The 25377-nt window shown below is 53.2% G+C and overlaps 1 protein-coding gene and 1 long non-coding RNA gene across 6 annotated transcripts; one reads left to right on the top strand and one right to left on the bottom strand.

Annotated features, from left to right (window-relative positions):
- Positions 1–224: 224 nt before the first annotated feature.
- Positions 225–25088, top strand: TRABD (TraB domain containing). Of its 3 annotated transcripts, none has more exons than XM_072596476.1 (10): positions 225–388; positions 7097–7158; positions 8217–8295; positions 9982–10148; positions 12366–12506; positions 18403–18513; positions 19449–19588; positions 20631–20803; positions 21427–21538; positions 22330–25088. In XM_072596476.1, the coding sequence occupies exons 2-10, from the start codon at positions 7135–7137 to the stop codon at positions 22505–22507; spliced, it is 1125 nt and encodes a 374-aa protein (XP_072452577.1). In that variant the 5' UTR covers positions 225–388; positions 7097–7134; the 3' UTR covers positions 22508–25088. The 3 variants fall into 3 exon arrangements, with proteins under 3 accessions (XP_072452577.1, XP_072452578.1, XP_072452576.1); XM_072596477.1 differs by having other exon boundaries at positions 278–294; XM_072596475.1 differs by lacking the exon at positions 225–388 and having other exon boundaries at positions 6477–7158.
- On the bottom strand, positions 4155–8221 carry LOC140496566 (uncharacterized). 3 transcript variants are annotated; one of them, XR_011964303.1, is made up of 4 exons: positions 7962–8221; positions 6984–7219; positions 5716–6450; positions 4155–4538 (listed from the first exon to the last, which is right to left on the bottom strand). It is a non-coding gene; the product is annotated as an uncharacterized lncRNA (long non-coding RNA). The 3 variants fall into 3 exon arrangements; XR_011964302.1 differs by having other exon boundaries at positions 4155–5883; positions 6154–6450; XR_011964301.1 differs by having other exon boundaries at positions 4155–6450.
- Positions 25089–25377: the final 289 nt, after the last annotated feature.

The following is a 25377-nucleotide window of genomic DNA, read 5'->3' as shown; positions in this document are numbered from 1 at the left end:
CTACTGGGCCCCGCCCCTTCGCCAGGCCGGACGGCGTCACACGCATGCGCTCAGATACCCGGCGACGCGCTGTCCCCTGGGAGTTGTAGTCCCCCCCTCGAGGTCCGGAGCGGCCCGCCTGGGGAAGGACGGGAGGCTGGGACTCCCCTTCCCAGCGTGCCCTGCGGTTCCGCGTTCCCCTCTCCCTCCAGTGCGACGGACAGGAGCGGAACGAGCTAGCGAACGACTGAGGTGAGGAAGCAGCGGGCGGCGGAGCCGGCTCGGGTCCGAGTCCTGGGGGAGGGGGCGGCGCAGGTGCGGTCCGGGGGAAGGGGCACTGTCTCCTGAAGGCTCTCGGGGCTGGCCGGGCCCCTCCTCCCCCCACCCCCTGCCCGCGGCTTCTCCTAGGGTATGGGGGAACTCTCTGGAACCTCGTGGGGGGAGGGGAGGGTTGGGACAGCCTCTCCCCCATCAGTTCCCCCCACCGCGCAGGGCCTCGGGTCCGCCCCGTGGGGAGGAGGGGTCCCCCGCCTCTCTCTTCCCCTCCCTCTCGTCCCCCACCCGGCCCGGGTAGGAGCCTGGGGGGCCCTGCCCGGTGACCAGGGGCCGGGCCGGGTTGGGCAGGTCATCTCTGAGCAGGAGGGACCTGGCGGGCGCCCGCTGGGGCAGGAAGTGCTTACAGTTGGCGCTCTGCAGATGCTGCCCCAGTGCCCCAGGTCCTTCTTTGCATGCAGTAGACGCTCAGAAAGTGCTCCTGGGCGGGCTGAGCCCCTCTCCCTCTTTTGGCCTTTCTCTGCACGCCCGGGGCTGAGCATACAGTCGGCGCCGACTCAGTGCCCGCACCCTGGCGGCTGCCCCCGTCCCCCCCCTGCTCTTCACCCTCACCTGACCTTGCTGCGGTGCTCCCCCCTCTTGATGCCTCAGTTTATCCCCCAGGGGTGGCTGTGGAGGCCGGAGGACAGAATGGATGGAACAAGCCCAGTGAGTCCGTCCACACTTGCTCCCCCTGTCTGGGTGGTTAGTGTGTGGCTCCTTTCCCACACCAGGGAGGGCCTTGGACCCGTCCAGGTGTGCCCTCAGAGGTCACCTGGCTGCTCCGGCTGGGGAGCTGCACAGAGAAGGTCAATGGGAACCAAAGAAGGGCACCCCTTTGTGCCTTGTGTCTTCCATTCCCTCGGTGACATCCTTCAGGGCCGCCGTCACTACAGTCATTCCCTCCAGGCCAGCTCGGAGAAGGAGCCCAGCTGGACAGGAGCCACTGCCTGGGAGTGTTTCTCTAGCGGCCTGAGCAACCACTTCTCCCTCTGGTCACTCACTGGAGCATCCCCTCAAACCCTTCCACCCCCATCTCAGTGTCAAACTGTAAATACTCAGCTTGGACAGGCCATGGTGGGAGAGCACAGGACCTGGATTCGGGTTCAGGGTCTGTGAGTGATTGCTGGGGTGACCGTGCCAGGCCTCAACGTCCTCTTCTGTGAAATGAGACTCAATCTTTATGATCCATCGTCCTGTGCCACCGCAGTTCACTCTTTGTGGTCAGGCTTGTGGGTGAACCTCTTTGGTTTGGAGTTGAAAGGACTGGGAGGTACCCCTCCCAAGAGGACCTGGGGGGCCCTCTCATCACCCTGTTAGTGCCCAGCTACACTGTCCTGCCGGGGGCCAGCATGATCAGAAAGGGAACAGTGGAGCCATCATGGGCTCAGTTTCCTTCTTTAGTAGTGGAATATAAGGTGTTTCAGAGGAGGGGTCATCAAGTCCAGCCCCCCTCACTTGACAGGAGGGAATTAAGGCCCAGGAATGGCAGGGTCTTGAACCCAGCACTCATGGCGCTGTTCCTCCCTGTCCTCCCCCCCCTCAAACTTGGGCCTCTTTGGCATCTATTTGCTGAGGAAAGGCTCAGGTGCCCCCAGCCCAGGATGACCCTGGGGAAAATCTGAAGCAGGGCTTTGCCAGAGGGAGAGAATGGATCACAGGTCCCCAAAGGAACCTCCCTGGAGAGCTAGGATGTGACCCAGGACAGAGCAGAGAAAAGAAGTTGGGGAGAAAATGAAAGCCGGGGTTTGCAGGGTATCTGACACCCATCCCATTCCAGCTTCACTGCACCCCTCTGAAGTCCCTAAGTACCATGTGTGCTCTTAACCCCATTTCACAAATGAGGGGTCGAGGCCCAGGGAGGTGGCTGTATCTGTTCCCAGTGTGACAGCTGGTGAATGTCAGAGGAAGTATTGGAAGCCAGGCTCTCCTGACGCACACCCAGAATGCCTGCTCCACTGCCTGTCTGAATGAGAGATCTCTAAGCGGGAGTAGCCAAGACCTCTGCTCCTGGTGGTCAGTGAGAAAGGAGAACCAGCTGTGTGGCTCTGGCCAGGCCTCATCTTATGAAGGAGCTTGGGTGGGGAGGTTCTAACCAGTGACTGGGTACTCCCAAGAACAGCCCCTGGAGGTAGGCATTACAGGTGGGACCATCCCCGAGTCCCACCAAGGACTGTGAGCCTTGCTCAGGCTCCAGCAACTCATGGGGAAGTGCTGGAGAAAGGGGGCAGGCCCTGCATGGCCCTGGCTCCTAAGCATCAGGGTGGACCACTTGGGGATGATTCTCATCCAGCTGTTGAATCAGGTGTTCTTGCCCTGAGGTGCCAGAGTGTGGCCCCTTTCCTAGGCCAAACTTTCAGCCCAGGCTCCAGAAGAATCTCTCACTGGGTTTTCTCGGGGCATTTGTGAGTGGTTAGTCTCAGGAGGGGTTTTCTAAAGATGCCCACAGCAGAATGGTGTGTGAGGGTCTGGGCACAGTGAGGCTCGGTTCAGGCCAGTCTGGCTGCTGCAGGTGGGTACACCTCAGCAGCTTTAAAAGGGGATTTTTTGATGCTTGTTTTGCCATAAAGGATCCTAATGATCTGGGGGACAGGGCTTGCTGAGGTGCAGTGTCTGTCTGTGGGCAGGGTGGACTCAGCTTGAGCCTTCTGGGAGCAAAAGAACCCTAATGGTGGCCGGGGAGCGGCTGGACCTGGAGGATGACAGGAGGGAGCCCCTACGTCCTCTCAGGCCTCCTTGGGAGCCTGGTCTTGTTCCTAAAGCCTGTGGGCTGCTGACCCAGGGATCACCAGGAGGGACAGGGAAGGTGGAACACCTGGATCCTAGGAGAAATGGGAGGGGACCGGGGAGCAAAGGGAGCTTTGGGACACGTACTTGTGTCTCATTTGTGGGATGCCAGCCAGGCTGCAGGGAGTCTGATGGGTCCCTCCTCCCCTTGTTAAAGATTTTAATCTGTTTGGGTGTGTTGGCAGCAAACCTCCTTCAATCTCTGCTTGAAAGCAGCAGCTGCTGGTTACTTTCTGTCAAAAAAGGGACTGAAAACATGCTTTCAGGCTGATTGTCTGCCAGGCAGGTCCTGGCAGCCCTTTCTGCTTGCTGTGTGTGCCAGCCAGGGAGGGGAGGGGGCCATGTTTGAGTTTCATTGACTTGGGGATCCTCCTCATTGCACAGATCAGGAGAGGAATTGGGATTAGAACCTCGGACCTGTGGCTGCCAAAACCTATTCTGTCTTCTCCTCACCGCAGACTGGAGTTCATCTCCAACTTCACTGTGATACACATTCATTAAGCACCTATGATCTACAGAGCTCTTCCTACGGAATGGAGATAAAACAAAGCTGGTGCCTTTGGGGCTCCTAGCCCAGAAACAGAAGATCCCAATATAGATAACTTGATGTAGAAGAGTACAGAAGTGTCTGGAGGGCCTGGGAGGGCTTCCTGGAGAAAGTGGCTTTGGAGTTGGTCCTTAAAAGATGAATACAAATTCATCAGTAAAAGGGAGTGAAGGCATTACCAGCAGAGAGAATGGTGCTGAATATAGGCCCAGAGGTTGGAGAATATACTGTGTCACTTATGGAGTTCAGTAGTCATGGTTGATTACAAGCACCTCTCTCTGTTAAACCATTGACTCAGCCTGGTCATCTTTGGGAAATGCAGGAGGCTGTGATTTAGCTGGGGGCCAAGGAGTTAAGGGAGCAACAGGCATGGAGATGATAGAGCTGGGCTAACAAGGGTCTCTAAACAGGACCCTACAAATCTGGCTCCTTGAGTCACCTTAAGCAGGGGCGACCTTCTTTGGGCCTCGGGTTTCTCAGTTTGTAAATTGAATGAGTTAGACCAGACTATCAGTAAGGTTCAAGATTAGATTTGCTGATTGATTTTTCCTGCTAAGATCTTTTTCCTTCTCTTAATCCCTTCCTCCTCTCCCTCTCCTCCCCTCTTTCTGCCTCTCTCTTTCCCTGCCTTTTCTTTGTCTTTCTCCTCTGTCTCTCTCAGCTGCACAAAACTATTTCTTGCCGAGATCATGACTTTAAGTTGAATGGGCAGCGAGCTGAGTCCAGAATTTAAAAGGATGAGGAGAATTGGCTGGATTGCTTTCAGGAAACTGCAAAGCACTTTTAATGGCCCATGTTTTTGATGCCAACACTTTTTTCCTCTTCTTGTATGGATGCAGTACTCAGAAGTATCACAAATGACCATCCCGTAGACATCAGTGGCATGGCATGGTGGGTATGAGTAGCCTTTAGCCTGGAACCAAGGAAGGACAGAAATTGGAGGTATCACCCAGGAACTGTGTGCCAGCCAGAAAGGATGGGCTGGTCACATGCGGCAGGCCTCCAGCATAGTCAGTGGGCTCTGTCTGATAGACATACAGGAAGGATCTAGACAAGAAGCCCCCTGGCTGGCCAGCCTAGATGCTGTCTGCCTTACTGAACAGAGCATCCGGATGTGAGGAGGTCCAATGGATCCACATCCATTTGGAGTGTTGATTGAAATTTTTTAATGTTTAATCAGGATTCTTCCAAATGTCCACATCAGAAAGATTTATTTTGCAGAAACCTGCCTTATCCTGATAAGCAATAAAAGTATTTTATGCTCTTGACTATCCAAGAGAAGTGTCTTTAGTGAGGAAACAGAAGCCCCCCAAATGACACCATTTCATACCAAACCAGACAGTGCTGAGGAATGACCAACTGGTGCAATAGGTGATGATTTTCAGAGGACTTGACTGTAATGAGTAATTTGGCCCAATGAAATGTTTTCGAATTCAGATGTGGCCAACTTGGAGCTTTTCATTCCCTTGGTGTGTGGGAAACAGGGAAGGTGGCCGTTATCATTCAGAAGCGGCCTTTTTCTCACATGTCTGCTAGAGATCACATAGCTTACTTTGGCCTTTTCTTTCTTGGTGCATTTACTTGACTTTGGCCCGTGGGGGTCCAGTGGAAATAGAAATGGAACAGTGTCTCTGATTCTACCCAATTCCAAAAGTCTGTGACCATGGATTGAGCTTTGACTGGGGGCTTTCCTCGTGTATGCCTCCCAGGCTTGTTCTGAGGATCAAAGGTGACACACAAAGTGCTCTGCAAATGCAAACTGGAAAGCTGTCAGAGCTTTTAGCACCACAGGAGAGAGAAAGGAGTCTTTTAGGCAGGTAACCCCAGCCTTCTGGCCTTAATTCCAGATTGAAGGTCTTTGTTGTCTGGGGAGGCCTTCAGGCAAGGAGAATGGGATGAGACGTCCATCCCAAGGTCAGAGGAATAACCAGGAGCCAAATCGGCCTCCCCATATGGGTTACTGGTGCCTCAGCCTTTCCTCATTTCTAACCCAGGGCCAGAGTAAGGAGGGGGAATGGGGAGCATTAAGATGATACCCCAAAGCTCTCCATGGCCCAGCTGCCCCATTTCCTACTGACTTTTCTTCCTACCATTATATTTGTGAGTCCTCATCCAGGAGGCCATGGTAAGGGCCCTGCAGGTGTCTGCCTCTTGGCCTTTGCCAGGTGTAGGGTCTGCCCTTGACTGCTCTGTCCAAGACCCTGCTCCATCCCCAAAAATTCCATCTTGGAATCCAATTGACTGAGTACAGCTGGCATCTGGCAAAGTGAAATTTTAAAAAGAATGAGAGTGGTGTGAAGTGTTAGTGATGGTACAGAGACAAAGAAGAAAGAGGAAGGGGCATCAGGAAATATTTAGGAAGTGCGCAGAGGTGGCAGGAACGCCTTTCACAAGGGCAGTGCTGGGGTGCTGGTGCACTGAAAAAACAAACTACAAATCCACAGTTAAAACAAACGCTCCCAGCATGTGAGAAGCAAGGCCGGGCCCTGCTCCCATTCCCCTTGGGCATTTTGTTTTGCTTTTCTGACCTTTGGTGCCCTTTGTCTGCGACCTCCATGGGCAAGGCTGTATGAAAGAGGGATGGAAGGAGGAGAAGCCGGGCTTCTGCTCCAGGCCACGGGCGAAGAGGAAGCTCTGCTGTCTCCTTGTTTTCCTGGGACCCAGTGGGTCTTGCTCTCAGTTCCAGCTTAGGGGCCCTCAGTGGTCTTTGGAGGCCCTAATCACACCCGTAATCCCTGCTGCGTCTCCATTCTCTGCTACCACAAAGAGTGATTGACACCAGGAGGATGTTGTTATGGGAGGGAGGGAGGGAGGATATTCTCAATCTGTTGAGGAAAAGGAAGGGATAGTTTGGGGGCTTGCATTTGGAACAGTTGGGCCAATTTCATAGCTACCCCAACTGTGTAACAGTGTGCCTTCTCCACCCCCACACCTTTCTAGCATTATTGTTAACAACTTTTCAAGCTTCACCAAGTTAAACTTGTTGCTTTCTCAGTTTTATTTGCCTTAGTTTCCCCAGCACCTAGCATGGGGCCTGGTACACCAAAGGCATTTTGTAAATACTGGTTGATTGATTCGTGATAACCAGGCCCTAGAACCAAAGGATCTTAAAGACCATCTGGTCTAGCCTCTTCATCTTATGAATGGGGAAACTAAGGCCCAGCCATGGGAAAGGACTTGGCAGTGATGTTATTATTGTGGTCTTTAAAGCATTCTGGCTTAAGACTTCTGCATTTGGAAGTTTGTTTAATTCAGCCTTTCTGGCTGCACATGTAGTGAGTGCCCCATACTTCAGGGACGCTCAGACCATGGCTTATTGTTGTTCCCTCTGTCATTTGGGCTCCATGGACGTACTTACCAGTAATTGCAAATCTGGCTGCAGCTGGAATCTTGCTTGGGGTTTTTTTAGGGGGAATCCTCTGGGTCAAGTGCCCTTCTCACACCTTTGCATCTCTCTGTGTCATCTCACAGGCCAGCCTCCATTGGAGATCCAAGCCAGCTCCCTCAGAATGCAGGAGGAACAGCCCCAGGAGGTGAGTTTGTATCCTGCATTCTCCTCCTCTTCGGAACCTTGGGGGCCCTTGCTTAGCCAGGCTGCAGGGCCAGAAAGTGGGAGGAAATAGTCAGGGAAAACTCGCTAGAAGCTGATTGTGAAGGGTCTCGAGTGCTGAGCCCAGGGGCTAGTGAAGGCATGTGTTTGAGCAGGAGCAGTGACACTGTCAGAGCCTGACCTTAGGAAGATCATATTAGTGGTTGTGTGGGAAAAAGATTGGAAACAGGGAGGCCATTCAGGTGATCACAGGAGTCCAGGCTGATGGTGATGAAGGCCTGTACTAGGGGCTGACAAGAGGAGGAAAGGAAATGGAGAACAATCAAAACTGAGGTGAGACTGACTCAAATGGGGTAGGTGCCCTGGCCTGGGGCTCCAAGCTGCAGGTAGAGCCTGGCTAGCTAGTGCCTCTTCCCTGGACCACTTTGAGGAGGTCAGGGGATAGGAGACCCTCATGCTCAAGAACCAAATCACCTTTTTCCTTTTGGCCAACAAGATGTTTTGATCTTTGGGAATGAAGGTCTCCTGACCCTGATGCAGACACAGCTGAAGGGGGAAGGAAGGTCTCCATAGAGAATAGTGAAGAGAATGGGTTCAACTATGTCTCTCCTGCTTTATCTGTGTTCAGAAGAGCCAATCGCCCCAGAGCCTGCCAATGAGCTCTGGAGGCAAGGGGTGTGTGCCTGCCCTCCCCACCTCCAGGATGATGCCTTGACTGGCTCCCTGGCCATCCTCCAAACCTCGAAGGCTCCTTCCACCCACAGTCTGGGCTGGGGGCCACCTTACCTCACCTCCTTCAGTGTGCATGTTCAGAATCCTCCAGAGAGGCCGGGGCACCATGCACGAGTGTTACATGCAAAGTGATCATGTCACCCAGCCTGACTGACTAATGCCTAATCTCAGGCAGGCCCAGAACTGTGTCATCTTTGAAGACCAGGCAGGGGACAAGCGGCAGATGAATCCAGCAGCTCAAGTTTCACTAGGCTTGGCTTAATTTCTGTAGCTTCTCCTGAAACCTACTGTTGGTGTTTTGTTTTGCAGGCCGCGGAGGAGCCAGCCCCTTCGACCGAGGCGGCAGAATGTGGCCCCGAGGAGGTCTCTGGTGACTCCCAGAATCTCTGTATGTTTCTCCTTTAGAACCTTAATTGACTTTTCCTACTGGTACAAGGCCAATTTTGAGGATGCTCTAGGTACAGGAAAAGAACACAAGTTGTCCCAAAGTTAGCCAGCCCCTGCAGCTAAAGGAAATGGCTGTAGTGGACCAGTCTTCTTTTGCCTGAATCTTTCCAGCCAAGGAGTCTTGGGGACAGGCTGCCCACTGGCCGTCAAGCTCCAGATGAGCCCTGATGAGGAGGCTGCAAGGGAATAGGAATTAGTCCCCGAGCCTTTGTTCAGGCAAAGACCTGGGACTTCCATTTTGGCAGGGGTGATCCACTGGAGGGTCTCGTACCCTGACGCTCTAGTACGATGGTGGTCTAGTATGCCAGAGATCTAGTACATTGGCAATCTAGTACAGTGGTTCTCACACCTTTTGGTCTCAGGACCCTTCACACTCTCCCTCCCAGAGAGCTTTGGTTGATGTGGGTTAGATCGATTCCTGTTTATCACATTAGAAGTTAAAACATCATAGTATTATTATGACCTCACAGAACTCTTGAAAGGGTCTCAGGAATCCTTGGGCCACACTCTGAGAATTGCTGGGTCTGGATTTAGGGGAGCCGAGTTCAAATTCAGACTCTTCTTTCCCATGTGACCTTGGGCAGGACACTCACCATTTCACCTCCATTTTCTCATCTACAAGCTGTGAATGCTGGGGTCGCCCCATCAACCTAGGATACTGAAGGATCTGGGGGTTGTATTCATTGTCCAGCTTCAGCAGAGACTTCCCAGCTTGCCATCCTGGGGTTGTACTGCTGCAGACCACCACTGTGGGCACTTGTCTGCATTGGCTGTTAGAGGCTCAGCCTTTAGATGGAGATGAGGCTGCAAACTCAGCAGGAATTTTGAATTGAGTGGGGGAGGGAGGGTGATGAAGCTGGAAGTAATCTTGCAGTCATAGTGGCTTTGCAACATCCTGCCCCTTGTCCTGAGGGCCTGGGCCTCTTGATGGAGGCTGCTTCTTGCGGTCTATAGTCAGGGCCTTGGTCTTTTCTTCCTTGTATGCTCTACAGAAGCTCACACTAGCCCAGGGCCTGCCCCTCTCACTGTGCTGACTCTGATAAAGAATCCCGGAGGCAGATCCAGGGAAGTTCTAGTGAGGGTTTCCTGCCTGGGCCCACCTGGAGTAGTCGATGGCTTGTGATTCTGTTCTTTGGTTAGTTTTGATGGACTGTTAGCTTTGAGGTACACCGTTTCTGTATGCATGTGGGGTCAAGCTAACGGTTGTATCCTGGCTGGGATTGGCGATAAGAAACAGAAGTTGTAAATGAGTGAGTTATGATACTGTTGGCTTTTTTACTATCAAAGTTAAGTGTTTAAGCAAAGGTGTAGGCCTGAAGTTCTGGCATCCTGATTATGTTCTGTGGTCATAAAAGGACATTTGTCTCCATGAATCTGGAAGATCTAAAACCAGGGAGCTGGGCTCAGCAGACATGCCAGACACTGTGCCCTTGTTTCTAGAGAAGCCCAGGGGGTGAATTTGCTTACTACTCTGTCATTGGGCCTGGCTGGGGGGCAGGGAAAGGGGTCTCTGGCCTTGCGTTGACTCGCACGTGATCCCCAGACAAACATTTATACCCTTCCACATGCGTGTATGTGTGGTAGGTATGCAGATACTACACAGGTCATCTTCTTACCTTGTTTGCAGCTGATGTGGAGGCTTTTAAGATCCTTTTGGAGATGAAAATGAAAAAGAGACAAAAGCAGCCCAGCCTGCCAGGTACTGTCACAGAACTGGTCACGGAGGAAGGGAGTAAGGTGTATGTGGTTGGCACAGCCCACTTCAGCGATGACAGCAAGCGAGACGTGGTGAAGGTACATTGGGGATGTTGTAGGTGGGGGAACCATGGGAGGGAGGTTTGGGCCATGGGGAAACCCAAGGAGTCTGCCCAAGGGCCTGAAGAGTCTCTGGCCCAACCTGTTTACCAAGAGAGCCCTTGTGCCAGGGTGCCTCCTTCTCCCCTTTGGTTGTGTTATCAGGGCCGAGGACACTGACCAGAGATGTCCAAAGGGGTCCTGAAGGTGGTCTAGTCTTCCCATGAAGATCTAGAGCCAGGCCTAGTTACTAGGAAGTACAGGGCAAAGGTTGTGACCAGCTTTGGTCCTGTGTTTGCCCAGTGCACAGTGCAGAGGCTTCTCTCCCCTCGGCTGGCTTCCATCCCCCCAGTTGTAGGGCAGATTCACACATCAGGCCAGGGCTTTGGGCCCTTTCCAAAACTGAAACTTCATGTCTTTGGGAATCTAACCAGTTATCATTGGTCATACAGTAATTAATGAGAGTTCTTCTGGTGGCTTGAAAAGGAAGAAAGGATGCTGGTTTCCCTCAGCTTAGTCCTCTCTTTGTCTTCCTACTGGGAGAAGGGGAAAAGAAAAGGAAGAAATCTCCTGCCCCTTTTTCTATTCGGGAAACTTCAGCTGAATTTTTCTCTTCTGAAAATATCTTCCTCCTCCCTCTATCCCCACCACACCCCCACCAGGTGACAGAGCCTTTGTTCGCCTTCCTTAAGAAGGATTTATGAAGGGCTTTAACTTGGAAACGTTTGAATATTGCTGAAGGTTGGCTTGGATGGGGTAGGGATAGGAAGAGGTTACTCTGGGCAGGCAGGTATCTTGAGGAGAGTGGGACAGAGTGGGAGATACCCCAGACCCTCCCTTTTGTCCTTATTCCATCCATTTTTGGTCTTGTGCTACTGCTGGTAATTGATCCACTGCTGGCAGTGGGCAGGTAGCTTTAGTCCTGATCCAGTGTTTCTTCCTCATGGAGCCAGCCTTCCCTTCTCCAGTTCTCTTGGGAGGCCCTGTCACCTACCTGTCCCATAGGTCAGGAGCAGGGACAGGGCTTGGGGAGGCAGTCTCTCGGCCAATAGAAACCCTGCTGTCCTTCTCAGTGAAATGTCTTCAGGCCGCAGCTGGTTAAGGGTGGTTGTCCTGCCCATGCACAGGCACACGGTCTCCTGTGCTTTCTGCACTCCTGGTCCTGGGGAAATGGAGGCTTGCTACAGGCTAGGAATCCTGTCCTGCTTTGTTATCAGAGGAGGTCACACTTGCTGGTGCTTAATAAACATCTGTCCCCATTCCTGCTCTGAATGGCAGCCATGGCTGGCATGTGTCTGCTGCCTTGGATCCCCCTCTTGGTCTCACTGCCTCCTAAGGTCCCCTTGAGCTCATGGTCCATCCTTCTAAGACTGAGCTAGTGACAGACAGTCAGGTGCCCCATGTTGGTGCCCTCTGTTGGTCTGAAAGCATTGGCGCAGGCAGCCTGGTTCTGAAAAGGCACCAGACAGGCTCTCCAGCCAAGTGGGATGATTCTCCCATTTTAAAGCTGTCCCTCTTTGGAAAGGAGGGTGAAGTCAAACAAAAATCCCTTTTAAGGAGAGGGAGGCAGCCAGAGGCAGGTCACAAAGGTGTGTTGTTAAGGCCTAACTGGGGGGCTCAGGGATTGCTGGGTCTACTCCAGGCATGTAGTAGTCATGCTGTGTCCTGAATCCACCTGCTTTGGTCAGACCGACAGCTTGCTGGTCCCCAGCCTGCGCCGACCCTTGGAGCCTGCAGTAACATGACGTTCAGTGCCTCTCAAAAAGTAGTGACAGGGTCAGCCCAGAGTCAGGAAGCAGGCTAGAGGAGTCAGTGAGCAAAGGAAAAAAAGAATCCCACCATAAAAATAAAGATTACAAATGAATAATGAGTACTAGAGGGAAAAGTTGGAAAAGAAATGAAGAGAAAGACATGAAAGAAGTAGCTGAAAAGGACTTGAACAGCATGGCACACAAGGCACAAAACCTTCCCCAAAAAACTCCCCAAACATTAAAATGCACTGCATAGAGCCAATGGTTCCATGGGTTAACAGGTATTAAAGTCACAAGACCCAAGCACATTGGGATGTTGGCCACTTAGTGCCCCTTTTGCTTCTGACCAGACGTGCTGACACCTGCTGTAGAGTATGTGTTGAGAGCTGGGCCTGGGAGGGCTCTCCCTGAGCAGGGTCTTGGAAAGGGACCGCTGAGTCCCTGCCCTTTGCTCCTCTCCTGACAGACCATCCAGGAAGTGCAGCCTGACGTGGTCGTGGTGGAGCTTTGCCAGTACAGAGTTTCCATGTTGAAGATGGATGAGAAGACACTGCTGAAGGAGGCCAAGGAGATCAACCTGGAAAAGCTGCAGCAGGCCGTCAAGCAGGTATGAGCCCCTCCCTCTGTCCTGGGAGCCCTTCATTCCCACAGGAGCACTGTGTTCTTGATTGGGCGACCATTCTCCCTTTGCAGACTGTTTGGTTACCTGCTCTAGCTTCTAGTTACTTCACAGAGTTAAGACTTGAATTGCAACAGCTGAGGGCTGGGCCCAGGCTGCTGTCCCCTGGCTGCTGCCAAAGGCTCCACTCAGTCAAACTTTAAGAGCAAGCATGGTGTGCCCCTTTGGGGGGCATGCCTGGGTGTTCATGTGGACAGTTGGGCACAGGAGTGCACATTCGTATTTACCCTGGTGGTTGACAGGCCGTCATTTCTACAGATGCTTACACACACCGGTTCCTTCTCTATATTGGCTAGGCCTCTCTGGACTTGATGTCCAGAAGAGACTGCAGAGTTTGCTTCTGGCTCTGCCTTTGGGCCAAACCAAACAAGGTCCTTCATCATCTTCTTGCTTGCCTGCCTTTGGCCTGTCTTCAGCTTATCAATGCCTTCCTTAAGCCTTGCTGACCAGGGCCAGGAGTCCAGGACAGAAGCAAGTGGGGCTCCCACATATCCCTGTTCTGGGGCTCCAGACCTCTCTATGTAGCCCAAGAAGGCACCGACTCTTTCAGTGGGTGACTCACACTCACATGCTCCTGCACATGGTCTGCTAAAATCCCTCAGGCTCCTGGACATACTTCTGAGAGTTCTCTTGCATCTTGTACCTGAGACTTGGAGTGTGAGGTTCTCGCCTTGTGAATATGTGGCCCGCCAGAGACCTGTTGGACTCTCAGTCTCTTGTCCTTTCCAACTTTGTGTCTACCTGGGACCTTCTGCCTTTGAGCCTGCTACTGAAGGTATCCAGACATCCCACCAGGCACTCCTCTAGGGTGACTGTCTGATCCACAGAGCAGAGGAGGAAATGGCAGGGAGGTGAAGCAGGCACCAGGCTCTATCTTGGGTCTTTTGGGCCTTAGTTGTCATTCTAAGGAGTTCACAGTCCCACTCATAATTAGGCCTTACTGTTGAGGTGTCACTCAGCAGCTGGAAGTCTAGCCAACCTCTCTCTGGCTTCTCTGGCTTGTTGGTCCCTGTTTTCAGCCAGTTGGCCCTCCCCAGTAACTCCGAGAACCCGCCCGTATTACCAAGACAGATCTAATGGGCACGACTGCCAGTAGGCAGTGCTCCACCCTGGGGGGCTGCCCCCTTCTTACTCAGGAAGGACTTGTGTGTCCTTCTCAAGCCTCTGGAGTGACCATCTCTGGCTGTGTTGGTCTACACATGGGAACATCTTCCCTGGGCAGTTCCTTCTTTACTTTGCAGAGTCAGAGGTGACCAGCATGATGGTGCCTCTGTAAAAGAAGGCAGGATGAGCCAGACCTCTAGTCATGCTGTCATTCGTCTCTCGCTGTGCCAAGAACCACATAACTCTCTGCTCCTAGGCTGGCAGAAGAGACCTGCATTGCCTGAGATCTGCAGACTAGGCATTCATGGCTCTCAGACATGGCATTCCCCCCAGTGGCACTGGCATTGGCATGCTGGGAACACTGCCAGACCTGGGCTGTGGCTGGAAGCCTTGGCCTTGCTCTGCCAGAAACCTTGCCCTAAGCCCTCGGGATGTCCAGGGCCCGGGACTGAAAGGCAGAGGGACTCGTTATTTTTACAGACCCATTTTAGTTTGTGATATCCATGAATTTGCTCCTGGTGCTTTGACCTGGGGGCTAAAGGTCAGTGAGCCAAGGTCAGCCCAGGCATTGGCACATGGGAGTGGGTGGTTGTACAGTGAGAGCATGAGCAGAAGTGGCACCAGAGTGTGGAAGAAGGTGGTCAGTGTTTGTTGTTCAGTCATGTCAAGCTTTTTGTGACCCTTTTTCTTGGCAGATATGGAGTGGTTTGCCGTTTCCTTCTCCATCTCATTTTACAGATGAGGAAACTGAGGCAGGGTGAAGTGACTTGTCCAGGGTCACACAGCTGGGAAGTGTCTGAGGCTGGATTTGAGTCAAAAGTCATATTGGAGGCCACCTGCCTTAGAGTTGAAAAGTTTGCTTTTGAGTCTTGGCCTGGAGACACCCTCCACCACTCTGAGCCTCAGTTTCCTCTGTGTCAAGAAAACTTCTTGTGAGTCTTCTCGGATGAGAAGAGTGGGAGCTGCAGAGAGCAGCTGAACAGCTTGGGTAGTGGGGACGGTGCCACACAGGAAGAATGGTGGGTGCCCTCTCGTCCAGTCCTTCCTGGGACCAGGTTTTGGGTCTCCTTGATGTGATCGTAAGCATTTTGTACAAATACGGAGGATGAGAATCCCTGCCTTCGATAAGCTGTTGGGGAGGCCATGTAGGTACAAGAAGACACAGGGTAGAAGATGGTGCTTGAGCAGTGTCTAGAAGGAAGAGAGGAACTTGCACAGCAGGTAGCCTCAGAGAGCCACCCAGAGCCAGTCCAGTGACTCCCGAGGTAGCTCCTCTGGGCCTTGGCCTTTGACGTTGCCCATCACCAGTGCCAGAGCTGAAGCCTTTGAACCTTGTGGCTCATGATACTGTGTAGGGCGTGGGGAAGTGGGCATTGGGGGAGACAGGTAACTGTGCAAGAAAGGTGCCAGGGTACCTGAGGCTGGGAGTCTCTTGGTGGGCCTGGACTGGGACCTTCTGGAAGGATAAGCCTCAGGCTGATCTCTGGGGTCCCAGATTGCCACAGCCAGTGCCCATGATGTCCCTGGCACCTGGCCCTGGCCCTGGGAGTGAACCCTCCAGCATCCTGGTGGAGCTGCCAGATCCCTTTCACCCCCGTGTTTGGATAGGTCTGCCCCTTAAGCCCAGGCTCAGCTGCAGGGGGATTAGTTGTGCACTTGGCCCCATCAGATGTGTGCTTTTCAAAATGTCACTGAAGATTTGAACTCTAGGGGCTTGGGAGGGGAGTGCCAGCTCTGACCCGGAAGTGCCTCTGCACTTTCCTCGTACCCTGCCCTGGGGGAATAGCCACCCTAGACCTACCATCCTTCTCTGAAAACCTCTGTTGAGCCTTGGCCCATTCTGGGACTAGCAGGCTCTGGCAAGCTCCCATGGCCCTTGGTCAGTGTCTGCTCTGCTGGAATAAACCCCTTCCTCCACCCTCCTGCTGCTGCTGCTGCTGTTTGTAAATCAAACGTGTATTCTCTGGTTATTCTGGTCCTGACAGACGCCCGCAGGCAGGAACTTTTCCATAAGTAAAGAACAAAAATAGCGTCCTGTCAGACTGGATCCACCTTGTTTGCTTTTGAACAGATGGAAGGAGTTGCGCACCTGTGCCTTCTAGTCTCTTCAGGGCTTTTCCTTTTTCAGTTTTGCTGGCATGCCTCTCTTTTCCCTTCTCCCCTAAGATTCTCCCCCTTCCTTGTCTGGAATCAGTATCTTCTCTCAGCCACAGCCCAAGGCCCTCCCCTCTGGGTCAGAGCTCCCTGCACAGTGCTCTTGGTCTCTGTCTGCTGCCTTCCTTCTGCATCGATTCAGACAAGATGTCCCAGGTTTCTCAGAAACTGCTGTTTAAGTATCTTAGAGCACAGTGGTCTTCCATTATAGGCTTTCCTCCTTCTTTCCCTGTTCTTTGTTATAACAGAAAGAGGTTCCTGGTGTCTTTTGTTCACCCGGGTACAACAGGGCCCTCTTTCTTGGATCTCCTTAGAGAACAGGCCTCACAGTGGCCACTCTGGGTTAGAAACTGGTAATTTAGTGACTTGGATCATCAGGCCAAATTGCCTTCTGGGACAGCTGGACAGTCCTCAGCTGCACCAGCAAGGCGTCAGTGTAGGCCTGGGCCCCTCCACTAGCCCGAGTTTCCCCCTTTGGGCTAGCTAATCAGGTTGACAGACACATGTGCAGTTCTCTCAGTAATGACCTGAAGCATTCTTAGATGCTTGTTGATAGCTTGTTTGTATCTTTTAACCCTTTATCACTTGTTATTTATTTAAATGTGTCTCCTCTATATCCTCCACATCATATGACTCTCTGAGACTCTTGCACACTGCAAAGGGTTTTCTTTTCCTACTTGACTGTTTCCCGTCTCGTTTTAACTGCCTTGATTTTGTTTGTGCTTTTAATTTTATGTAATCATAATTGTTTTATCTCCTATGATCTCTTTACCCTGGCTTGGTCAAGAACTCTGTTCGCCTACTTCTCCCCTTCTTCTCTCCCACCCCCCTTTGTCTTTTTCTCTCTCCCCCCTTCCCCCCCCTGCCCCCCCCCCCCATGGCTCTATGGCACCTATTTCTGTCATTAACAAGCACACCTTCCCATCTCATTCTTTTCATTTGCTGGCACTCAGCAGACACCTGGCTGCTTACAGAAGCCCTTGCATCCCTGGGCTGCCCTCTCCAGGACTGGGTGCCCTTTGCCCTCAGGAGGAGGAGAGACTTTGTGAGCCCTTTCCCGACGTCCCTCAGAGCCTCTCAGGACCATCCTTCCCTATGCTCTGATTCTTGGCCTGGCCTTCCTCAGGTCCAGCCCTGCCGTCCCCAGGGATTGCCCCATCTTGGCTCTCTCATCCCTGCCTGGAGCTGCCATTCCTCTCAGACTCCTTCCCTCCCTCTGTGGCCAATCTTTCCTCCCAACCCGTTGATTCCACTCTGGTCCCCCTGTCCTCCCTTTGCAGTCCTGATGCTGGGATTGGCTGGTGCAGCTGCATCCCATCCTCACCTTTGGAGTAACTGGCCTCCTGTCTGTCCTCTGGTCCTGGGCCCCCTAGGGCATTCAGCAGTCAGTATTTTGTCCTCTCCGCTTTCCTGGTTGACCCACATTCTCATGGCCACCTCTATCTCCCCTCCTGCTTTCTGGATGAAGTAGTGACTGCAACCATTTGCTGAGAGCACCCTCCTTCCTGGAAGGGCTTTGGGAGGCTGGAGAAAAGGACCTTCTCATAGGGAATTCTCTTCCAAACAGACCTTGAGCACTTTCCCCCTGGCCTGTGTGCTGGCAAGTTCTCAGACCTGATCACCTGGGCCTGCTTCTGGCTGATCACTCAGGAAGTCTTTGGACAAGGCCTTTGGTCCTGCACCTTGACCCTGTTGGCTCCCACCACCAGGCCTTCTCAAGTGTCCACTGTCCTGCTGGCCTCTCTCCATATGAGGTCACCAGGCCCCTCTGCCTGCCCTGGCAAATCCCTAGGCAAACACTTCTTAGCCCTACCTTGTACCTAGACTTGGTGCTGGAGATGCAGAGAGAAAATGGAGGCAGTTCCTGCCTTCTGTCAGGGGTAGCACGTACGCAGACAAGGAGACACAAAGTGTTTGGGGTGTAGAGCTGAGGCTTCAGTTGGGAAACTTAGTTGTGGCTGCTCCTCTGCAAGCTGGGCACCTTGCTGCGCTGAGGGTCACTGTCTCTGGAAAGCCTTGACAGGACTGAGTACTTTGGCTGGGGGAAGCGGGGACAGGCCACAGGCCTCAGGGCACTGGGCAGAAACAAGCTGGAGTTGGGAAGCCTGTGCAGGTGTCCTGGGGACCTCCCGTGTTTGTTGGGGCAACGTTGCCCCTGGCCTGTATTTAATTTTGGGTGGCAAACTTGTCATTGTTCCCATGAGTCAATATTTGAGGGTCTGGGCATGGTGCGATGGCATCACCATCCTAGAGTCAGCTCAGCCTTTGCCCGATGCTTCCATCATGGCTGCTGGGCATCTCTGGCTGGGCCCCAATCTGTCTTGCTCCTTCCCAATGACAGCCCCACCCTCCCCTTCCTTTGATCATGCCACCACCCCTCCAACCACATTCCCACGAAAATACTCCCATTATCATAAGACCTTAACTGTATCTCTCCCTCCCAAAAAGCCAGCCCTCTCCCCATCTTCCTGGCTTCTTCTTGCACACTCAGGGGGCTTCTCTCTGGCTCTTCCAGAGGCCTGGGATCTCTGCCATCTAACTGACTCTGCCTCCATCTTACCTCCAGAATGGAGTCATGTCAGGCCTGATGCAGATGCTCCTTCTGAAGGTCTCAGCTCACATCACAGAGCAGCTGGGGATGGCCCCTGGGGGCGAGTTCAGAGAAGCATTCAAGGAGGTAAGTGCAGCCTACAGGGCCTTACTGAAGGCCCAGGTGCTTCTGGTCTGGGACAGACACACAGAGGGCCGTGAGGGAGAGGAGGAGGCTGCCGAGTGCCTGCCTCATCTGGGGAGACCAGGGCAGTATCTTCAGTCCTGAATCCAATGGGAACAGGTTCACCTAGGGGTGGGATTTCAGGAGCTATGGAAGTGATGCCCCTTCTTGAGCCTCAGCCAGCTCTCCTGTTCTCTGCAGAGCTGAGACTTCCATCTGGACCCCTGCCCTGCCCATCACCCACCCCTCCCCCCCAGACTGTTTTTGTGAAGTTGAGAATTCAGTGAGATAAGGCCCCCATCAGCCCACATAGCCACCCAGTGATGCCCAGACTGAGGCAGGGGAACCTCAGGAACCTTCAGCTGCCATTGTCTCCTTTGGGAGGAGGGATAGAGGGAAACCTCGCAACCTGGCCCTCAGGAGGGGAAGTAGTCTCTTATCAGCCCCAGGCTGTGCTGGGTCCTGAGAAATCAGGATTGCTGCACTCGGCCCCCAGTCAGTGGTGTGTCCTGCCTAGCCCATGTGGATGGCCCTGACCAGAATGACTGACCTCCTCTGTCTCTTCTTATCTCCTCCTCCCCCTGCTTCCTTCTTCACCTGTGCTGGTTTGTGATGAATAGAGCTCTGTTTTTGTTGTGAAATAGCTTTTTCTTAAGAAAAAGGCCACAGGAAAGACAGAGTATCATTTACTTGTGAAATATAAAATTACCTGAGGCTAAGGCAGCTTGAGAGTTGGCATAAAGCACATATCTGCTCCCTGGCCAGGCACTTAGGGCTGTGGGCCGTGCCCACCAGGGGCCCCAACCCACCTGACCTCAAGGTGAGCTACCTACTTACCTTCCCTGAGCCCTCTCCAGACACTGAGCCCCACCCTTGACTCCCACCCACTTGTGTTGCAGGCCAGTAAAGTACCTTTCTGCAAGTTCCACCTTGGGGACAGGCCTATCCCAGTGACCTTCAAGAGAGCCATTGCGGCCCTTTCCTTCTGGCAGAAGGTGAAGCTGGCCTGGGGCCTGTGCTTCCTCTCTGACCCTATCAGGTAGGCACGGCCCAGTGAGCTCCATGGGCTCCCCTGGGGCCTGGCTCACTGGTGCATTTACCTTGCACGTGGGAGGCAGCACCTATTTCACTCCCATCCCAAAGTTAGGACCAGGGAAGCGGCTGCTGACCACCTTTCATGGCCATAGCCTGTCTGGAGCACGGTGGGCGGGTAGGGCAGAAGGGTCATGTGGGCCCCAACACCCTCCCCATGTACACCCTCACTGAACCTGGGGAGTCAGAGTTAGCTTAGGAGGAAAAGCACCTCATGGAAGGGCCTTAGGGACAGAGCCACCATGCCCTGGCCTGAGTGATCCAGGCACACCTCATTTGTGTCCCTTTCACTCCATCTTCCCAGCTGGTGTCCTGGAGGCCCTCAGTCTGGTAGTGAAGGGAAGACTCATGCAGCCCCGTCACTGTGCCCTGGGGCTGGCTGTCCCTCTCTGCCTGGACCCATCGGCCTCCAGCAGAGTCACCCTCCCATCTTCCCACATTCTGGCATGGCTTGGCTTGAATCAAGGCCGAGGCATAAATCAGGTTGGCACTTGTTTCCATATCTGGGAACCTGGTTCACAGGGAGTTCAGAGGCCCTTATTTTACAGAGGAAGAAATTGAGGCCAGGAGGGCAGTCTGCTCAGGAGCCCCATTTACCATCCACAGGCTCTTGAACAAGTACCCTAGGAGGCAGCTTAAGGCCTTTCTTCTCTGGGGGCTGGACTAGCAGATCCTTTTTCCCTTTGTGTAGAAGGGAGAAAAGGGTTAAGAGACCAGAATAGGGCCATTGAAAGATGAACAGAAGAAAATTCTCCAGGCCTAATTTCCTCCCAGTTGTTGCAAAGAGAATGTCACCTTGTGCACCAGGACCTGTGTCCCCGATAAATAAGTGTGGGTTTGAGATTCCCAGCCTTGAGTGTGCTGGACCTCGATCCCGTGGGGAGTCCATGCTTCAGGTCAGGCGTGTGGTCAGACATGGTGGGCCTGCGCCCTTCTGCTCAGGGGAGCCTCCCCAGCAGCCCCCTTCTCTTGCTTTCTGGGTTTCTCAGTAAGGATGACGTGGAGAAATGTAAGCAGAAGGACCTACTGGAGCAGATGATGGCAGAGATGATAGGCGAGTTTCCTGACCTCCACCGGACCATTGTCTCAGAAAGAGACATCTACCTGACATACATGCTGCGTCAGGCCGCCAAGCGGCTGGAGCTGCCTCGGGCTTCCGAAGGTGAGGGCCAGGCCGGACCTGTGTGCATGGCTTCCCCTTCTGGAGGGAGGGGGTGAGCGGCGCTCATGAAGCGCTTACTGTGTGCCAAGCCCCATGCCAAGCACTTCATGTGATCTCATGAGATCGTCACCACAACTCTGAGAGGAAGGCGAGGAGGGGTTAGTCAGTCACTTTCCCCTTTATGTAGTCTGTGTTTGTAGGTAGTTATCAGACCGGGAGCTCTAGGAGGGCAGGGACTGCCTTTTGTCTCTTTTTGTGCCCCCTGGTGCTTAGCATATTAGCTGACACCTAGTAGGTCCTTAATGAATGTTTACAGATTTACAGATTTACACCAGATGTGAGAGTGCCTGGAGGTGCTGCTGGAGGATGCAGGAGGGAGCGATGGGGTGGGGGTGGGAGTTCTGGGAGGGGAGGTCCCCTTTGATCTGGGCCCTGAATGGTGGGTAGAGAGGATCAGGTGTGAAAATGCCCTTAGGGGGGTGTTAGTTATTATTATTCTGTACCAAAGAGAGCCCAGAGGTGACCTTGTCAAGCAAAGGTGAGGCCTGTCAGGGATCCCCCAGGAATCCCAGTAAGTTAAGTGCCCCTAGTCCCTCAGTGGGCCTCTCCTCCATGTCCCTCAGCTGAGCCCAGGAAGAGCATCCCTTCCGTGGTGGTCGGAGTGGTGGGAATGGGCCACGTCCCCGGTATTGAGAAGAACTGGAGCACTGACTTAAACATCCAGGAGATTATGAGGTGAGCTTCCCAAGGTGAGCTTTCCCTGGAGCTCACCTCTGCCTCTTCCTGGACCCCTGCTCTCTGTCTTTCAGTCTATTTCTCTGTCTCTCTGTGACTCCCCTTCCCTCCTCAGCTAATGAGCACAAATTACTGACCTGTCTGCCCCGCCCCCACGTAAGCTCACCAAGGCCTATGCAGCCACTTGAGCCAGACTCGCCCTGCTGTTTGAGCCTTCCAAGGCTGGCTGGCAGTGAGCCAGCACTCATTCTTCAGCAGTTGTTCAGTTCCCCAGCTTGTGTCCCAGCCCTGGGGCTCAAGTCCACCAGACCCACCAGGAAGCTTCAGGGAGGGTTAGAGGTGTGACCAGGGCTTGAGGAGAGAGCAAGGATCAGAGGACCCAGATTAAGGGCAGGGTGGAACTTGCAGGACCATTGAGGCCAGGTCCCTCTTTTGACAGAAGAGGAAACTGAGGAAAATCATGCAGGGAGGCCCTCCAGAGGAGTGTCCACTTACAGCAGGGGTGGCTGTTTGTGGAAGGAGTGAGTCTGGGCCAAGGTAGAGGGGCTGAATGGCTGCTATGGAGGCCTCAGGGTGCTTGGGGGTAGAGGAGAGGGCTTTGAATGCCAGGCTGACAAGTGTGGGCTTCCTTCCGCTGCCAGTGAGGAGGTGGGGTCACATAGTCCCCAGGCATGTATAGGATGGGTGGTGTGTGCAGAAAACCTACACGAAGTAAAAGTGGTCAGCGGTTTGGGGCAGCCACTGAGCGGAGCCACAGAGTAAGGTTGCCTGTTCTTGCCTTTGTCTTTCAGCGTTCCTCCCCCGTCCATCTCTAGCAGAGTGTCCAGGTTTGTCGTGAAAGCTGCCTTCTTTGGATTGATGTGCTACGGTCTCTACCGGGTGGGAAAACGGACAGTCACCCTAATCCTTTCCATGACAACCGCACAGTCGTGTCTCCAGAGACTGGCTGAGATCAGACCTCAGAAGTAAGGCAGCAGTGGCAGCAGACAGAGCTAGGCAGCAGCAACCACAAGCCAGAATGGGTGCTAAGAGCCACACACACGAGGGGCCTGCAGGGGCCGGCGGATGACTGCCCCGCAGCCGCAGCCTGACTTGAGTGTCGGAGCAGCCTCGATGGTGGATCTTCTGGCTTGGCTTCCTTCCCCAAAGGGTCTCTGGTGGTGGGTTCCTGCCAAGTGGTGCAGGGACAGCTATGGACCGTGTTGGTATCATGATACCATTGTTAGTTCTTGGTGCTAAGCACCTATAGGATGAGACAGTTTAATGATCATCTTGTTATGGGGAGATTTTTATATCATCAGCGTGTGTGTGTGTGTGTGTGTGTGTCTGTGTCTGTGTGTCTGTGTGTCTGTGTATGTGTGTTTGCGTTGGGGGTGGGGTGGGATACTGTTTTCAAAGTTCCTAGCTTCTCATACCTGTTAGCTGCCAACCTGTGTCCCACGTGCCCATCCATGCCCTCCCTATGCACCCCTCTTCTGCAGTGCCCTTCAGCCCTGGCCTCATAGCTCCTGGTCCCCCATTGCCCACTGTCCCAGGCAAGCAGCAGGGCCCCCTTTCTCTGTGTTTACAAAGGCTGGCCACAAGGGAGTTCTGAACAGGTCTGATTCCTTGGGAACAGTTCAGGGGAGGCTGCCCAAACAGGCCTTCCCCAGACATAGCTTCCTCCCTGAGAGGCCTTATTTTCTGAAAATACTCTTTCCAGATTATTCAGCAGGCCGCAGGTTGGGTTTTGGTTTTAGGGGTTTATTGGTGTAGTCGGAGACCAGCTGCTCTATCGCTGGAGGATTCACAGGCTTTACCTCCAGGGCTGTGGCTTTGGGACCATCCAAGAAGCCTTGGCTTCAGCCTCTCATATGTCTCATTCTGCCCTCTGCCCCATTCCCCTTGTGTGCCTGACGTGGACACCTCTCTTCTCTCCAAGTCATGGTCTGGGATGCAAGGTTCCTGGTGCCCTCAGCCCATAGAGACCCAGAGGGAAAGGCTGGAGCTCCCTGCCACAGGAGACTTCCTTTGCAGCCTCCTGGTCTCTCTCTGGCATGTCCCCTCACCCAGCTTGCTGGCTCTGGCTCAACCACTTACCTTGAGATTTGGGAGGGACCTTGGAGACATGCTCAGTCATCTCTTGCCATTAGAAACCACCAGGTCAGGCCCCCAGCCTGCATGTGCAGGTGTGCCTTCAGCCAGCCCCTGCTGGTGCCAGCTGCTGGGGAGCAGCCTTAGGGGCCCAGCCAGAGGCCCTGGCTCTGCTTTGCCTTCTTGGGGGATTTTTGGTTCTTGGCTTTTTTTTTTTTTTAAGATATTTCTAACTTGTATAGTTCTGTGTGTTCTGCTTTAAAAAATCTGATAAAACCTCTGCTCAGGTAATTTTAATTAAAAAGAAAACTAATTAAAAGTCAGACAAGCCTTAAGCTGGGTTTGGACAGACACTAGGCTTGTCTCCACACCAGTGGCCCTGGGAGGGGCAGGGTTGGGGGGGAGTAGGCTGAGGCAGCTCACAGGAGATCTGACCCCAGTAAGCCGAGCACCACAGGCAGGGGCTTCTCACTTGGCTTAGAAGCTGGTTGGTTGGGCCTTGGCTGCAACAGGCTTCCCATGTTCCCCCTCTCTAATGCCATCCATCCATCCTCCTTGTGTGTGAGCCTGCAAAGCCACCTTGTATTGGGGGCACAGTGGGTCCTCTCCTGCCCCTTGACCCAAGCTGTTGGGAACTGCCTCCTCCCGTTTTACAGGACAAGCTAAAGTATTGTAAGCCCCCTCCCCAGCCTGTATTCCTGTGTTTGGCAGTCAGAGAATGGAGCGGGGGCCTTGTTTCAAGAGACCTAGACCAATTCATGGCGAGGTGTCACATGGGACAAGGTGTCCCTCACTTGAGTGTCCCTACCCCTGCCGAGGATATGGTGTGGAAGAAGTAGATGGTGCATCTTCCAAACTGGAAAGATGGGCTTTTTGTAACTTGCCCCCCAGACGTGCTCCTGAGACTGTCCACGTGCTTGTGGCTCTGTGACCAAAATTATATGTTCCAGGCCCAGAGGATTTTGTGCTCATGATGCCCATGCTGCTGCTAGGGGATGAGGGGCTAAGGGGAAAAGACTCATTTCTCCCTAGTCCACAAACACTGAGCACCTAGTCTTTGCCAGGCACTGTACTAAGGCAACAGAGAACTAGTCGCTACCCTCATGGAGCTCCTCTCCCTGTTCCAGCCCTGGCTGCCCAGCCTCCGCCCTCATCATCTCCTTGTGTAGAGCAGCCTGCTTTTATGACTGTTTACAAAATGATATAGAGAGAAATTAATGTCTTTTCAATGCAATGGGCCAAAATCTGGCTGTTGACCCATTTTCCTGACTCAGTGTTGAACCAAATCAGATGAAATGTAACCGGTGGGAGAATGTTTCCCCAAAGTGTCATGGAAGATTGTGGGTCTGCCACCCTGGAGGGAAAGCACCACCGTTTCTGAAGTGCCAGGCTGTAGTTCCAGGCTACAGTTAATCATGCCCTTCATGTAATTCAGAGATTTGTGGCTTCCTTGTGAAATTAAACTTTAATTTTAGAAGATGGGCGTTTCGTTGACTTTATTTAAACAGGACTCTCAGAGTCGAGGTATTGGGGCTGAGGCCGTTTGTGGGATGGGAAGGGAAGAGCCTCTGACCTCAGGACACTCTCAGCATTATGGAACCAGAGAGGGGACCCTGGAATAATTGAGAACTCGTGTCCTGCAGGAGTCTCCAGCCCCCTAGGAGACAGGCCCTGAGCTGGATTTAGATGGAGAGGATAAAGGAGGGCTGTTCAGGTAGGTGGGAACAGGGGGTTCCTCTCCAAGTGGGAGAGAAGAAGGCAGTGCT

The sequence above is a fragment of the Notamacropus eugenii genome, chromosome 3, assembly GCF_028372415.1.
Source record: "Notamacropus eugenii isolate mMacEug1 chromosome 3, mMacEug1.pri_v2, whole genome shotgun sequence".
NCBI lineage: Eukaryota > Metazoa > Chordata > Mammalia > Diprotodontia > Macropodidae > Notamacropus > Notamacropus eugenii.
This window is presented reverse-complemented; position numbering and strand designations above follow the sequence as displayed.

Bases quoted from the DNA above. Each gene is read 5' to 3' on its own strand.
- TRABD (XM_072596475.1), top strand. From the start codon at position 6,769: ATGGGGAAACTAAGGCCCAGCCATGGGAAAGGACTTGGCAGTGATGTT. The intron at 8,296-9,981 runs GTATGTTTCTCC...CCTTGTTTGCAG, and splicing joins TGGTGACTCCCAGAATCTCT to CTGATGTGGAGGCTTTTAAG. The intron at 20,804-21,426 runs GTGAGGGCCAGG...CATGTCCCTCAG, and splicing joins GCTGCCTCGGGCTTCCGAAG to CTGAGCCCAGGAAGAGCATC.